Consider the following 15,062-nt stretch of genomic DNA (forward strand, 5'->3'; position numbering starts at 1 on the left):
AGCTTTCAGCCATGGAAGGAACAATTTTGGGTGGGAGGGCGAGCCTATTTTCAATTCTATTTAAAAGTTCTCTTCAGTGAAATCCACCATCATTTTGCATTAGGATCTGAGACTGATATCATTCTTTCATCAATTGACACTATTTTCCTCTATCCTGGGGGAGAGGGAGAAAGGAACAAATAGGAAAAGTAAGCCGAGATGAAGATTGGACTTTCCACATGAGATATTTACCATGCTATTCATGCATTTAGATATATGCCATCCTATTTTATGCCTTTTTCAATAATATAATTCTACCTGAATTTTTTTATCCAAAGTTAATGTATTGAAATACTCTCGTGTAAGATATGTGGGTTGCGTGATTGGATTGGCCCTACCCACATTTATCAAAAGTATGTTGTTATCTTTTCCAAGTTATCCTAGATTTTCTTCCCCATATCATTAAGAAAACCCAAATATATATTTTTTAATACTCTCTCAGAATATGGCCCTCTGTAGGGCCAAAACAAAACTTGAAAAAAAGGAGAGGCAGCGAAAAAACCTGCCCATTTTTGAGGTATCTATTGTGTGCTGTACTAGGTGCCTCATGTGTGATTTACTCTGCACAACGATGATGTGGTATGGGTATTATTATCCCCACTTTTAGTTCATCGCTTGATTTTGCTTGGTCTTACTGACAGTCCTGGCAATGTACTTATTTTCTTGGTTGGCAGATGGTATATGCATGCATTTTAATCCAGGGCGCTTGAGTATAAACATATTTAGTAGCCAATGACTAAAAATAATGAGTGGGCATATGAGTCTTTAGAGCATGGGTGTATGGAGAATTTGCCAATATTTAGATCTGAACCCAAAGTGGGATAATTGTAAAGGGAGGCCCTGAATAGGAATCTTTCTAGTGAAAAATATAAGAATTGAAATATTAAAGTAGATAACTGATAGATCTGTAATTATTTTGTTAGAGTAAGTTTCATATGTAGGCCCTAGTTTAAGGAAGGATAAAATTAAATTCTATAATTTTTAGTAGATTAATGGTTTCTAAAAATGTAAGCTTAATATTCCTAAGCCATTCAGTTTCTTTTATCTAGTCTTCACTTGTTCTGTTCTATTCAACCTTTAGTTAAGTTGATAGAATTAGAGCACTTATTATTCCAAAGTATTTGGCAATTATTTATCAGTCCTCTAAACCCCTGAGAAGATCAGGATAATAAGTATCTAAAAGCCCTGGCTTTTCAGAGAAAGCAAAAAGGATTCTTGGGGCAGATATTTGAGATAAGGTGTCAATTAAACAGATGTGTATTAAGCACCTGTCCTGTGAATTCTTATCCTCAAGGCTTCTTTTCCTTAATTATCTAGATCAGGGTTTCTCAGCCTCAGCACTATCGACATTCTGGACCAGATAAGTCTTCGTTGTAGGGCTGTCCTGTGCATTGTAGGATGTTTAGCAGCATGCCTGGCCTCTGACCACTAGTTGCCCAGTAGCATGCCCTCATCCCCCAAGTCAAGAAATCTGCTGTTGAGAACTATTGCTGTAGGTCACTGGGTCTCAAAGCATGTCCAGACCAGCATTACAGGCATCACCTGGGGCCTTAATGGAAGTGCCAGTCATCAGTCCCTCCCTAGACATACTGAATTGAATTTGTGATTGGGTCCAGCAATCTGGGGTTTAACATTCTATAAGTGATACTGATGCAGGCTAAATTTAGAGAATGACTAAATAATACAGGTAGATTATATTTTAATAACATGAACAGAATTCTTATTTAATATAGTCCTTCACTTTCCACGCATAGTTAAATATCTCAAATGATAGTGACTTTCTCTAGTCTGCATTGTTCAAAGAATCAGGTGAACTGATCCTAAGGGATTATAGGATTAAATTTCTCAAGATGGTAATGAAAATGTGTACATGTAAATTTTTTCCCACTCTCAATCTTAATACACGCAGAATAGCTAGGAACATGTAATAAATAAGGAACATCCTTTGAAATCTTTTGCTTCTCATTTGGCTTACATTAGTATTAATTTTCTTAGCTTTTTCCCTTTCTTCCCTTCAGATTTTGAGAACACTGAACCGAACATATGTTAACATGAAACAAAAACCCATTTGGAATGACTTAAACCCTAAAGCTGTGACAACAGATGAACTCTTTGGTTTCATACATCATGCTACCCGAGAATGGAAAGATGGCAAGTAGTATTTCCCCTTTAGAAGTGCAAAAAATTTCTTGTTATCCAGGAAATCATCTCTCAGCTCAAGCCAATTTTAGTCATAGCTGGAGATTTACTGTTTGTGTTGGCGTTATTGGAAATATAGCAGCTCACAACAGCATTTGTAACCTATAAATTAAAGCTAGATTTGAATAAATGGTCGATTTGCATTCAGTAGGTTCACGCTCAGAGCTGTGGATTTTATCTCGCATCAGTTATGTCAGGACTCTGTAAACCTGGAAGGAAGTCAACACGAATGCCTCAGAACATTTGTAAAGTACCTAACACAAGACACTGACCAAGTTTCAGGCAGGCACTATTCTAGGTGCCAGGGACAAAAGTCAATGGGACAAGTTTCTTGACCTGGAAGTATTTGTAGACAAGCAAACTCCTTTGTTAAAATCTGTTATTCTCGTATCAGTAAATGCACTAACCTTGGCATCATCCTTGAGTCCTCTCTCCCTTTCACACGCTACATCCAACCTCAGAGCAAATCCTATAGGCTTTACCTTTAAGATACATACTGTATTCTAGCATTTCTCTTCTTCACAACTGCCATGTTCTCCAAGCCACCATGGCCTCTCGCCTGTCCTTCTGCAGTAGCTCTCTCATTGGTCTCTCCCTGCAGTTCATTTTCCATACAGCAGACAGAAGTCCAACCTCAGAGCAAATCCTGTAGGCTTTACCTTTAAGATACATACTGTATTCTAGTATTTCTCTTCTTCACAACTGCCATGTTAGTCCAAGCCACCATAGCCTCTTGCCTGTCCTTCTGCAGTAGCTCTCTCATTGGTCTCCCTGCAGTTCATTTTCCATACAGCAGACAGAAGGTGCTCTTCAAAATGTTAGTTCTCTGCTTGCAGTTTCCAGTGGGTTCCATCACCCTTGGAATGCAACCTTTGTCCAAGGCCTACAAGGTTCTGTGTGATTAAGTCCTCCTCCCCCCGTCTCCGACCTCATTTACTGCGCTCTGCCCTCCACTCACTGTTGTCCGTACATTTTGGCCTCCTCGCTCTTCCTTCAACATGCCAACTCTCTTTCCAGCACGGGCCTTTGTGCTTGAAGTTCCCAGCATCTGCAACACTGCAGATACCTGCATGGCTTATTCCCTTATGTTACTGAAGTGTCTGGTCACATCAGAGAAGACTTCCCTGGTGATCCTGTGCATGAAAGCCCACCTCGCCATTCTCTATCCTCTTTTTAAGTGTGTAGTCTTTAATTTGTGAGACAGTCAAAATTTACTCTTAGCCTTTTATCTCTTTTTTTAAAGGATTGTGGCAGGAAAGGAAAAATATCAGTGTATGTTGAAAATCTGTGGAAGCCATTCAAATCAGTGATCATTAGAAAAGGTTACTGACTTTTATGAATCATGGTGGCAGGTTCTACTATGTACTGTCACTTATTTTTGCATAAAGTACTTCACAGAGGAATCAAAATCTTCCACAAACTTGCATCAAACAAGCTTTTCTCACCATGATATTATATACTTCAGTTTTGGAAAATCAGCAACTGTACACTGCATAACACACATAATAATACTCAGATATGTTGTAATAGCAAAAAAGGGCTATGGATTTAAAATGTTTTTATCTATGTATCTTGTGAAGTAATGATAATATAAGGCCAGTGACCAAATCTGTCAAAGAAATGATAGCACTTTTGAATGCTTTAGCTTTAGAATTATGTCCCTTGAATATCGTTAAAGAAAAATGGAGAAAGATGAAATAATATTTGACCTAAAATAGATGCTAAACATATGTGCGTGAAAAAGGATCATGTCTCCATTTGGTGTCAGTTTCATGGGTGCTACCTTTCATAAATCTCCACAACTGTTCTTCAAGGAAATACTATATTTGCCACATGCAGAAGCTCAGTCAGAGAAGCTAAGGAACTTCACAAAACTGAAACTTGCCCGCTGGCCTGGAGCCTAGGTTTAGCTTGAAAGGCATTACACATTGCCCACCAGAGAGAGGCAGCAAATTTGCAGCAAATTTATTTATTTAATGAAAGAGCTTCCAGTAGAAATAATGCAAATCTATTTTATACATAGAACTCCATTATATAATGATTGTTTACTCTTAATTTATAGGTCTCTTCTCATCCATTCTGCGAGAACAAGCAAATCTTATGCATGATGGACCAAAATGGATGGTCTTGGATGGAGATATTGATCCCATGTGGATTGAATCACTAAATACTGTCATGGATGATAACAAGGTGAGTAATACCTCAGCGCTAAACCTTAAACATAACGCCTGGACTGTATTGCGTTCAATTCACTTGTTGATTTTAATACTAGTTCTTAATCATTAACCCGATGCTCTTTGTGTAGTTACTGTTTTTGATTAAGTGGCACTTACCTGATAATTCTCTTAATTTCACTGTTAAAGAATTTCACTGTTAAAGAATATATTTTTCTTGTCTGTATAAATTTAATCACCTTTAAAAATAGATGTGTATCCAAGAATTTAGTTCATATACATCTTACCATTTTCTAAAGGTTAGGCATAAATTATTACATCTTATCTTTGATTAAGTATGGAATCCTTGGATAATAAAAGAATGAGTTTGTGCTCTGTTAATTGGTGAAATTTAGCTATTGAAATTAAGTAGTTCCTATGGCTACCGATTGAGTATTAATGCATTCCTAAGCATTTTGCCATGGTTAATTTAGCATTCTCGGTGAAAACACAGGGCGATGGTACAGGTCTGTGAGACACCACTTAAGCAACACAAGGTCTGTCGTTAGGGTCAGGAGAAAGAAATCAGTAATCATCATCACTCCAGAATAGAATTGGTAACCCCCCCTTCAGTTCACAGTAATTACTGCTTTCTGAACTAAGACATTGTTCATCATAAGATATAGGTCTGAGATCTTTATACTTGCATGAGTTTCTATAGGACAATGGATAATTGTGGTATTTCAGATTCTAAAGAAAGTTTATTTTTTGTGGTATTCGGGCCTTTTCATGTAATCAGCTCTTAGAACAAATGTCTTATATGTAGTAATAATTAGCACAGTTATTTAAAGGTTGGCATGAAAGAGTCCGTGTTGGTGAAAGTGTTCAAGGGTCAGCGAGCTTCCCTTGGGGATGAACTGAGATCTTTATTCAGACTGTATGTGCTTCTAACTCGGGACAGTGAGCTCATAGCCTTTGGCACTTCTACTGGGGGGAAGTACTTTGTGTTGTTATAGTAAATTGGCAGACGTTGCCTTTGCTGTTCAACAACAGGGCCTCTTGTCTGCTGTGTTGCTCTGTCCAGGTGCTGACCTTGGCCAGCAATGAGCGCGTAGCCCTCACTCCCTCCATGAGGCTGCTCTTTGAGATTCATCACTTAAGGACAGCAACCCCTGCTACTGTTTCCAGAGCTGGTATTCTGTATGTGAACCCACAAGATTTGGGCTGGAATCCGTGAGTATTGCTTTTTTAAAAAAAAATTGTGGTAAAATAATGTGCAATCACATGGAGGGACCTAGAGGGTATTATGCTAGGTGAAATAAATCAGACAGAGAAAGACAAATACCATATGATCTCACTTATATATGGAATCTAAAGAACAAAATAAATGAACACACAAAACAGAAACAGATCCATAGATACAGAGAACAAACCGATGATTGCCAGATGGGAGGGGAGTAGGGAGCTGGGTGAAGAAAGTGACGTGAAACACAATCATGGTTACAGAATAGTCATGGGAGGTGGAGTGCCGCACAGGGGATATAGTCAATAGTATTGTAATAACTGTATAGCGTCAGATGGATACTAATCAGGAAGATCACTTCATACGTTATATAAATATCTCACCACTATGCCGCGCGCCTGAAACTAATATAAAATATTGAATGTCAATTCATTGAAAAATACATAAATAGAAATAATAAAAATTGGGGTAAAATATACGTAATACAAAATTTACCATTTTAACCATTTTTAATCGTACAGTTCAGTGGCACTAAGTGCATTCACGTTGTCGTACAACCATCGCCACTGTGTCTTCATAACTTTTTCAACTGCAGACTGAAGCCTCACACCCATTCAACAATCACTCCCCAGTTCTCCTTGCTCTAGCCCGACTCTCTATCTCTATGAATTTGAATACTCCAGATACCTCTTAGACTCATACAGTGATTGTCCTTTCGTGATGGGCTTATTTCACTTGCATTCACCTTGTCGTACAACCATCACCACTGTGTCTTCATAACTTTTTCAGCTGCAGACTGAAGCCTCACACCCATTCAACAATCACTCCCCAGTTCTCCTTGCTCTAGCCCGACTCTCTATCTCTATGAATTTGAATACTCCAGATACCTCTTAGACTCATACAGTGATTGTCCTTTCGTGATGGGCTTATTTCACTTAGTGTAATGTCTTCAGAGTTCATCCATGTTACAACATGTGCCAGACCATCCTTCTCTTTTAAGGCTGATATTCCATTGTATGTATATACCGCATTTTGTTTATTCATTCATCCAATGATGGACACCGGGCCTGCTTCCAGATTTTGACTGTTACAAATAATGCTTCTAAAGAACAGGGTCATACAAATACCTCTTTGAGTCCCCGCTTTCAGTTATTTTGGATATATACTTCAAGTGGAATTGCTAGATCAAATGGTAGGTCTATTTTTAATTTTTAGAGGAGCCGCCATGCTGTTTTCCATAGCGGGCACACCATCGTGCATTCCCACCAGCAGTGCACAAGGGTTCCAATTTCCGCATATCCTCACCAACAGCTGTTACTTTCTTCATTTTTTATAATAGCCATCCTAATGAGTGCGAAATGGTATCATTCTGGTTTTGATTTGTGTTTCCCTAATGATTAATCATGTCAAGCATCTTTTCATGTGCTTATTGGCCATTTGTATCTTTTCTTTGGAGAAATGCCTATTTCAGTCCTTTGCCTCTTTCTAAATCTGGTTGTTTGGTTTTGTTGTGAATATTTCTTTTTTCAAAAAAAGGTAAAAATGTATATGATTATTTGAAAAAGTATTAGCAGTTAAATTTAAAGCTAATTAGGCTAATTTAAAGATAATTAAATTAGTACTTGGATACCTTTATCATTTTTCATTGGTCATAACCCTTTTCACACTTTGTACACATTAAGAATTCAATATTCGTTGAATAAGTGTATAAATAATAATACCTCGCATGGAGCACTTAGATATATCATTTAGTTAGCATATGTATATTTGTATGTATACATATAATATGCATACATGAACAGTGGTGATGCTTTGATTGATTTAGAACAAGTTTATTGTGCCAACTTGCTTACTCTTCACATGCTCACATTTCCCGTAATTCATCCTGGTGGTCACTTGTCACCTCCTCTGGCATTACCATTATTAGCTATAAAAATATCTGAGCTCTGCAAGTGACATGTACTTGTGTCTGATGTGTTCCTTGTGTTAGGTAGCTTCTATTTAGCCCAGAGGCTGTCTTGGACCACATCAGTGGGCCCCTTGCCCTCTGGCTCCTGGTTGGTATGGCTAATGAGGAGCCCTGGCAGGAAATGAGAGGGAGGAACGAGATGAGGTCAGGTTATTTATTCCCCTGTCTTCTCCCCGCAGGGTCACATTAGGATGACTGTGTCCCTCAACTGCAGGCCACAGCTCCTCTTAAATCTCTCCCCAAGGTTCTTGCCTTCCAGGTTCTGGTTGTCCTTCATTCTTTTGTCCTTGCAGGCATAGATGCAGTAGCCTCTCCTCATTCTCCATGGCACGGCACTCTCCCTGCCAGTGTCCCTGCTCCCTGCCCACACCTTTGTCAGTAGTCCTTCTATTGATCTCTCCTCACTAACCTGATTTGAGGATGACATCTCTTCCCTGCCAGGTGCCTGACTGATGCATCAGGCATCTTTTAGGCTGCTTTTTCTGCATACTGATTTGTTCACTATGAGTTTCATCTCTTAACTCTACAACGAAAGGAGAACCATGCCCAGGCTTTTGTGTTTAACAAAGCTTTATTGAATTTGGCTGGGGAAGGAGTGATTTTTAAAAGTCTGAAATAGAGAGTTCTTCCTGTGTTACTAGCTCCTTTCCCCAACCAGGATTCAGGCTATCTCCTAGGATGTTTCTATAGGTTGGGAGCTAGCTGAAGGCGAATCTCCAGTATCCCTCCACTACCCCATACGGGGAGCAGAGGCAGTCCTCACACGTTTCCTTCAGGGGACCCCTCAATCACACTTCTCAAGGTCTGTGTAAGTCAATCTCAGTAACAAAAGCTGTCTAAATCCCTGTTTAAAGAAGGACTTTTATCTAGTCAGTCAAAGGTCACAAGTTAGCTAAAGAGACACCCAGTTTACACTCCTAAGAAAGTTAACTGAGTCTGTCTTCACCATTAGATTTTATTTTTATGGAGGTTTTTTTTCTTTTATCCAAGATCCATGGGTAGGTTTTAATTTTAATGTATATGACTAAAAGTTCTATCCAGGTCATTATCCAAGATAATGGGAATCTTCTCTAAAGGATATTTTTATGTTTTCACTTCCTACTGCCAGAAACGTTCAATAAACTACAAAAAAAAAAAAAGTAGCTATTTCTGACTGGCTAGTATTTTTTCACTTCATCTTTATTGGCTACTTTAGTACCTTACTCAAATGTCATAATACTAATAAAGTGATAGCTTTACATGTATTGACTCACTTAATCCTTAATTACCTTGAGATCAATATAATGATTAACGTCATTTCCCAAACCAATCTTGGTTCTCTGTTTCCCCCAACTTTTAAACTTGGAAGTGTTAAAAATGATAGAAAAGTTGAAAAGGTAGTAGTACAACCATATACTCTTTGCCTGCAGTCATCAATTGTTACTGTTTTACTTTCGCTCGGGCTGTACACATATATTTTCTACTTTTATTTTGCTAAATGATTTCAAAGTAAGTCGGAGACATTAAGACACTTCATCTCTAAGTACTTCAGCATTTATCCCCTAAGAACTAAGACATTTTTCTACACGAACACCATCCAATTTACATACCTAAGAAATTTATCCTTGATACAATATTATCTGATTTTTTTTTCTAGTCGTTTTCTTCAAAATTTCCCACTTACTCTAGTAATTTCCTCTGTAGCATTTTAAGAAATCAAGTGTCAAGGATCATGCATTGCATCTACTTGTCTCTAATATCATCTTTAATCTAAAATATTCCCCCACCTCTCTCTCATGACATTTACAGTTTTGAAGAAAACAGGCAGAAGTCTTGAAAAATGACCCATTGATGGTTGCAAAGAGGCAATTTCCTAATTGAATCATTCCTTCTGCCCCCGCCCCGTTAGGTTACATTTTTTTGTAAAGAATATTTCCTCTTCCTCCTTCCCTTCCTTTCTCTCTTTCCTCTCCCCCTTCTTTTTTTGAGGAGTATCATTTTCTATTTATGGCTTCTTTTAGTTCAAGGGTAAAACTCATTACTCACATTATTCTTTTGTATGCTCATATTGTCCCAAATCTTGCCCACCAGAGCCTCTTCATGCTGGCTCCTTTCGTGTTCTTTTCTACTTGTCCTTCTCAGTCTTTGGTCACTTTGCTTTCTGGTTAAACAAGATACTCATGGTTTATCTCAGACCTTCCTTACTCTGGGCCTGATCTAGCCATTTCTCCAAGGAGCCAAAAGAAACTACTTTTTGTATAAGGAGTAAGATTTAGAATTCTGGATGGTGATGCCAGGTGTGCTCATTACCATTGGTATGTCATTGCTTCTAGACATTTTCAGTGCGCAAAATTAGGAAATAGATTTTCTTCATATTGTGGGAACCGATAAGATATTGTAGGTAGAAGAAATCAGGAAATAAAGTGTTCACAGTATCTCTGTGGGATTCCATTTAAGGACTTAAGATCGTGCCATGTCACTTAAGTTTCTTAAAATATTTTTGTTAAAATTTGCTGAACTATTATAAAAAATAAATTTACATCCAAATATGGAGCATATCAGGTCAAACAATATCCTTAAAATCACAGCAGCATATGTATAAATCAAATACTATTTTATTTTAATTCTGAGTTTTAAGTAAGTTTACTGGAAGAAGCCTGGATAGTTGGCATATGTTCGTTGAGATCTTGAGAAGTAAAGACACAGGAATTAGAAGAAAATTTCTGAAATTATGATTAGCAAGAATTTTTTTTTCTAGTGAAAGAGATGAAAATGCATAAGGAGGTAAAAACATAGAGGCAAAGAATTATTTAAATTTATTTATAATTATTTAAATTAAAATTATTTACAAGGAGCATAACACTGAAAATGGAGCCTACTAAACTATGTATTCCTTAGCTTGCAAATAATGATAATAAAAGATAGGAATATCTCTGGAATTTAATCTGATTCCAAAAGTGATTACTGGAAGATAACTTTTGGAAGCCACAACGTTGTTTTTTCTAATTAAATTTATTGGGGTGACGTTGGTTAATAACAAAGTCTAGTCTCCTTTCATCACCATATATATGACTCCCTTTACCCTCTTCCTCCTCCCCCCAACCCTTTGCCCTCTTGGTAATCACCATTCTGAGTTTGTTTGTTTGTTTTGTTCATTTGTTGCTTTCTGTTTTATATCCTGCATATCAGTGAAATCATATGGTTCTTGTCCTTCTTCATCTGGCTAATTTTGCTTAGCATGATTATTTCGAGGTCCATCTATGTTGTTGCAAATGGCAATCTTTCATCTTTTCTTACGGCTGAGTAGTATTCCACTGTATGTATGTACCAATCTTCTTTATCTAATCACTCATCAAAGGACACTTAGGTTGTTTCCATGTCTTGTAAGAAATTATCAGAGTTTCTTATATGTCATATATTAATCTAAGCACTTTATATATGAGAACGCATTTAATCTTCAGAATGACCCTAAGAAGTCTATATTATCATCATTTTCATTGGCAGGTGAGAAACCTGAGGCACAGAGAGGTTAAGTAATTTGCCCAAGGTAACAAAGTTAAAAATGGTGGGGCTGGTAAGCAGATCCAGGCAATCTGACTTTAGAGTTTCATCTCCCTAAACAACCTTCCCCACCCCACTCCCACCCCCTACCCACCAGTAAGCTCTGGACACTGATTCCATTTCTGGCAGCTGATATGCAGTAAAATGAGTAGCTGAGGGGTATGTGTGACCTTCACACCTTTGTCCCCAGTAACTAACACCTGTTTTCCATTATTCCCAGTGCCCTCTGTCACTACCACCCCGAGATGCTCTCTCGAGTCTTCAACTAAAAACTGTTCGTTGTGGACCTAAAAAAGCTTTGACAATTGATATTATATAAATCTAACGATAGTGTAAAGGTAGTTGAATATTTAATAAAACTCTGTTGTGAAGCCTTGTGAAAATCAAAGGGATAAGATAAGTTAATCATCTTGCCTTAATTTCTTCTGATATTGAAAATGTGAAATCTGATTTGCTTAAAGCAAGGTATAGCTGTAATTGGTCTGGTCCCACTGCTTCTCTGCTGGCAGCTAAATGTATTTATTATCACTGCTTCCTATTTGACAAGAACTTTTTGAGCAATTATTTTTCATTTAACCTTATACAGTGTCTCCCCAAAGACTACTGTGGATGCTACTAAATCATGTTCCATTTTTTTGATAAGTGTTATTTCATTACTATGTTAGAGAGATTAGTTTATAAAAATTGATAACATTTTCTAGACTTCAGATTAATACACATGTACCCAAGCATGAGATACCATTTCAGAGCCACTTATTGGAAATACATTATCAGCTATAAGGTAGCAGTACATTCAGTCCAGTGAAGAAAAAGAGGAACTTTGAAATAGCTTCTACGGAATTCACACCTTTTTATTTGTAACTGATGTCTTATTACTAAATAATTGATGCCAAGATTAATCAAGAAAAATTCTAAGCTGTTTTCATAAATAAGTCCTACCCTATGAGAGTAGTTTCACTCCTCTCGAAGATGACAAACTGCATTTCCTTATAAGTGCTCAGTAATGGCCTACTTACTTATACTCTATTGTGTTTGGCTTCAAAGTGCTATTAGGAGTTTCTTTTACATTCTTTTCATTAAGGTAAAAATAGCCATTAAGACAAAATTTTAAAGGGTCATTTTAAAATATTTGCAGTTTGAGAAATAGAATGAACTCACTAAACATGCTCCTGAAGTATTACACCAAGCTGTGTGGAAGGGGGAAGCTTTGAGTTGGCGGAATTCTGTTTTTCAAGCCTAGCGTTCAGTAAAAGCTTTTCTGTGTTTTCAGGTATGTGGCCAGTTGGATAGACAGAAGGCAGCATCAATCAGAAAAGGCCAATTTAACAATTCTTTTTGATAAATATGTTCCTGCATGCTTGGATAAGCTGAGAACAAGCTTTAAAACCATCACTTCAATTCCAGAGAACAGCCTGGTGCAGGTTTGTCTTCAGTTACACTGTGTGACATTCAAGTCCTGATGTGGCACTGTGTCTTCATCAAGACAACAGAAGATTTTGCTTGATCAAGAAGATGGAAAGATTTCCGGAGTTGTTAAATTTATGCAACCCTTGTCCTCTGGTGTCTAGCACCCAGGTTCCCCAGTGCTTTATGTGGACCTCTGTCACACACTTATCACATTTTATTATCATTTCGGCTTGAGGTCTCTTTCTCGAGATTGTAACCAAGAGGGCCAACACCACCTTTTATTCATTTTTATATCCTAAGAGATTTATAGAGTTTCAAGCACATAATAGATACCAAATATGTCTTTATTAAATCATGTGTTCTTTCCAAGTATATTCGAATAGAATAGGAAGAACAAAATTGTAACAGCCATATTTATTTTCTTCTGTCACCTAATAAACTGGCCCAGAGAAGGTGCTCAGTATGTTTTTGAATATAGTAAATCTGTGCAATTAAAGATGCTGACCAACGAGTGAGAGAAAGAACCGAACCCTACCACACAGGTGCCACCACCCCCAGACCTCGCACCCTCTCTTCCCTTTCTTTTCTTCCCCTCCCCGCAAATATTCCTAAAGTCAGGTCAGTCTAGATGGAGAGTTTATAATATTCCCAGGATACATTTTTCCTCCAGATACTCATTGTGAGACAGTTGGTAAAAGTGAAGGGTATATATTATACGTTGTCATGGAAGCGAGTGAAAATAATTTATGGCACATAGAAATGAAGGTTGTGATCTCAATCTCAGTGTGAAGAGAAACTGTCCCCAGCCTTTATAAGTATAAAATTTCATAAAACGTTTACAATTAGATACTTTTTTTCTATAAGAGCAAAATTTGTTTCAAAGTACTTTGTTACCATTAAGTTACTATGTTACCAAATTCATTTGAATAGAAACCTGAACTTTCTTTTCTTATTATGCTTGTGACTATTTCTAATTTCAAACAAATTAGAAATAGTCACAAGCATAATAAGAAAAGAAAGTTCAGGTTTTTGGATAATTCACACACCAATTAAGTAAACGGTAGTCTTCACTGGTAATTATCTGAGGTATAATTTATTTCTGAAAGCAGGTCTGAATTTATTCATAATGAATTAATTATGTGGTTAGCCTAATTAGACTTCCTCTGGTGTAAAAAGTATGGTTGTGTTCTTTTTCAAGTTGACTTGTATATTTGTGCGATTCTCTGTGGTGTGAACTTTTTCATTCAAGAGTAGTGTGAAAATAGGTCAGTAGGAATTAATATGACTTTTGCTCTCACTTCTTCCTTTTGTACTATTCAGAAATGGCATTTTATCTTCAGCTCCTTTTTAGCTGTTTTATACAACAGTCTCTCTTCTGTGATTACTTATAAGGATAGGAATTTGAGACAAAAATGAGTATAAAAGAGAAGAGTTTAAAAAGGCTACTTTAAGAAATTAACCTACTAAGAAGTTTTCTAATATATGAAACTTCTTTGCTTTGGTTTGGTAAGATGTATTAACTCTTTCAGAATATGTACCAAAGTATGATTATATTAATTGCTGACAGCTCAAAATGTTTTCCAAGTACTGTGCTTGGGAGAAGATAGAAAAATCATATGCATTTTTAGTGTATTCTAATCAGTGAATAACTTAAGATTGGTCTTTTTTGTTCTGATTTGAACAGTTCCTTAGACCAACATAGCTTCTACTGAGAAATAGCAAAGCCTCAGCACTGTATTATTTTTCTTAATAAATTGGTGAGTTTCATTCTATTAGAAGATGATTTTAAATTAGCAACTGTGGCACAATATAAAACACTAGATAGACATCAAGCGAGATGACTGAAAAATATAATAGGTGATCGACTATTTAAAAGCATTTCCAAACTATTTCCAGGACCCATCTCTCATGTTACCATGAATTTTCCCTCACTTTCATGGCTGAGAGGGAAGGGCACGCCCACAGTCCTGATGTGCTTCGATGTAGCTTTCATTGTTGTGCATGTGATAGTGATAAAAATCTGTTTCTGAGAGTTCTGAGAGTCTGTGACAGTGCTAATTAATGACAACTATATTTTTTATTTTTAACATTTTATTTTTTTATTTTTCCCCCTCCCCTCTGGTAACCACTCATCCATTGTCCATGTCCATGAGTCTTTTTTGTTTGTCCTGTTCATTTGTTTATATCCCACATATAGGTGATATCATGTGATTTTCAACTTTTTCTGTCTGGCTGATTTCACTTAGCATGATTATCTCGTGGTCCATCCGTGTTGTCGCAAATGGCAGTATTTCATCTCATTGTGGTTTTCATTTGCATTTCCCTAATAGCTAGCAATGTTGAGTATCTCTTCATATATTTGTTGGCCATTTGTATGTTCTCTAGAGAGAAGTGTAATGACGGCTATTTTTGTGCTGTAGGATCTAGCTCAAACACATGTTTATTACTGGTTGTTATTTCGTACGGGAAAGGCCTTCGCAGCAGCCACGTTCCCCTGGTCATTGAGAGCCCT

General features: G+C 37.1%; 1 protein-coding gene across 1 annotated transcript in view; it reads left to right on the forward strand.

Annotated features, from left to right (window-relative positions):
- Positions 1 to 15,062, forward strand: part of DNAH11 (dynein axonemal heavy chain 11) — a 270,126-nt gene that overhangs the window by 116,220 nt on the left and 138,844 nt on the right. Inside the window, 4 exon segments of the mRNA XM_025046892.1 lie at positions 2,045 to 2,190; positions 4,301 to 4,428; positions 5,476 to 5,624; positions 12,414 to 12,564. Of these exon segments, the coding sequence (XP_024902660.1) occupies positions 2,045 to 2,190; positions 4,301 to 4,428; positions 5,476 to 5,624; positions 12,414 to 12,564 (574 nt within the window).

Source organism: Pteropus alecto, unplaced genomic scaffold, assembly GCF_000325575.1.
Source record: "Pteropus alecto unplaced genomic scaffold, ASM32557v1 scaffold21, whole genome shotgun sequence".
NCBI classification, from domain to species: Eukaryota; Metazoa; Chordata; class Mammalia; order Chiroptera; family Pteropodidae; genus Pteropus; species Pteropus alecto.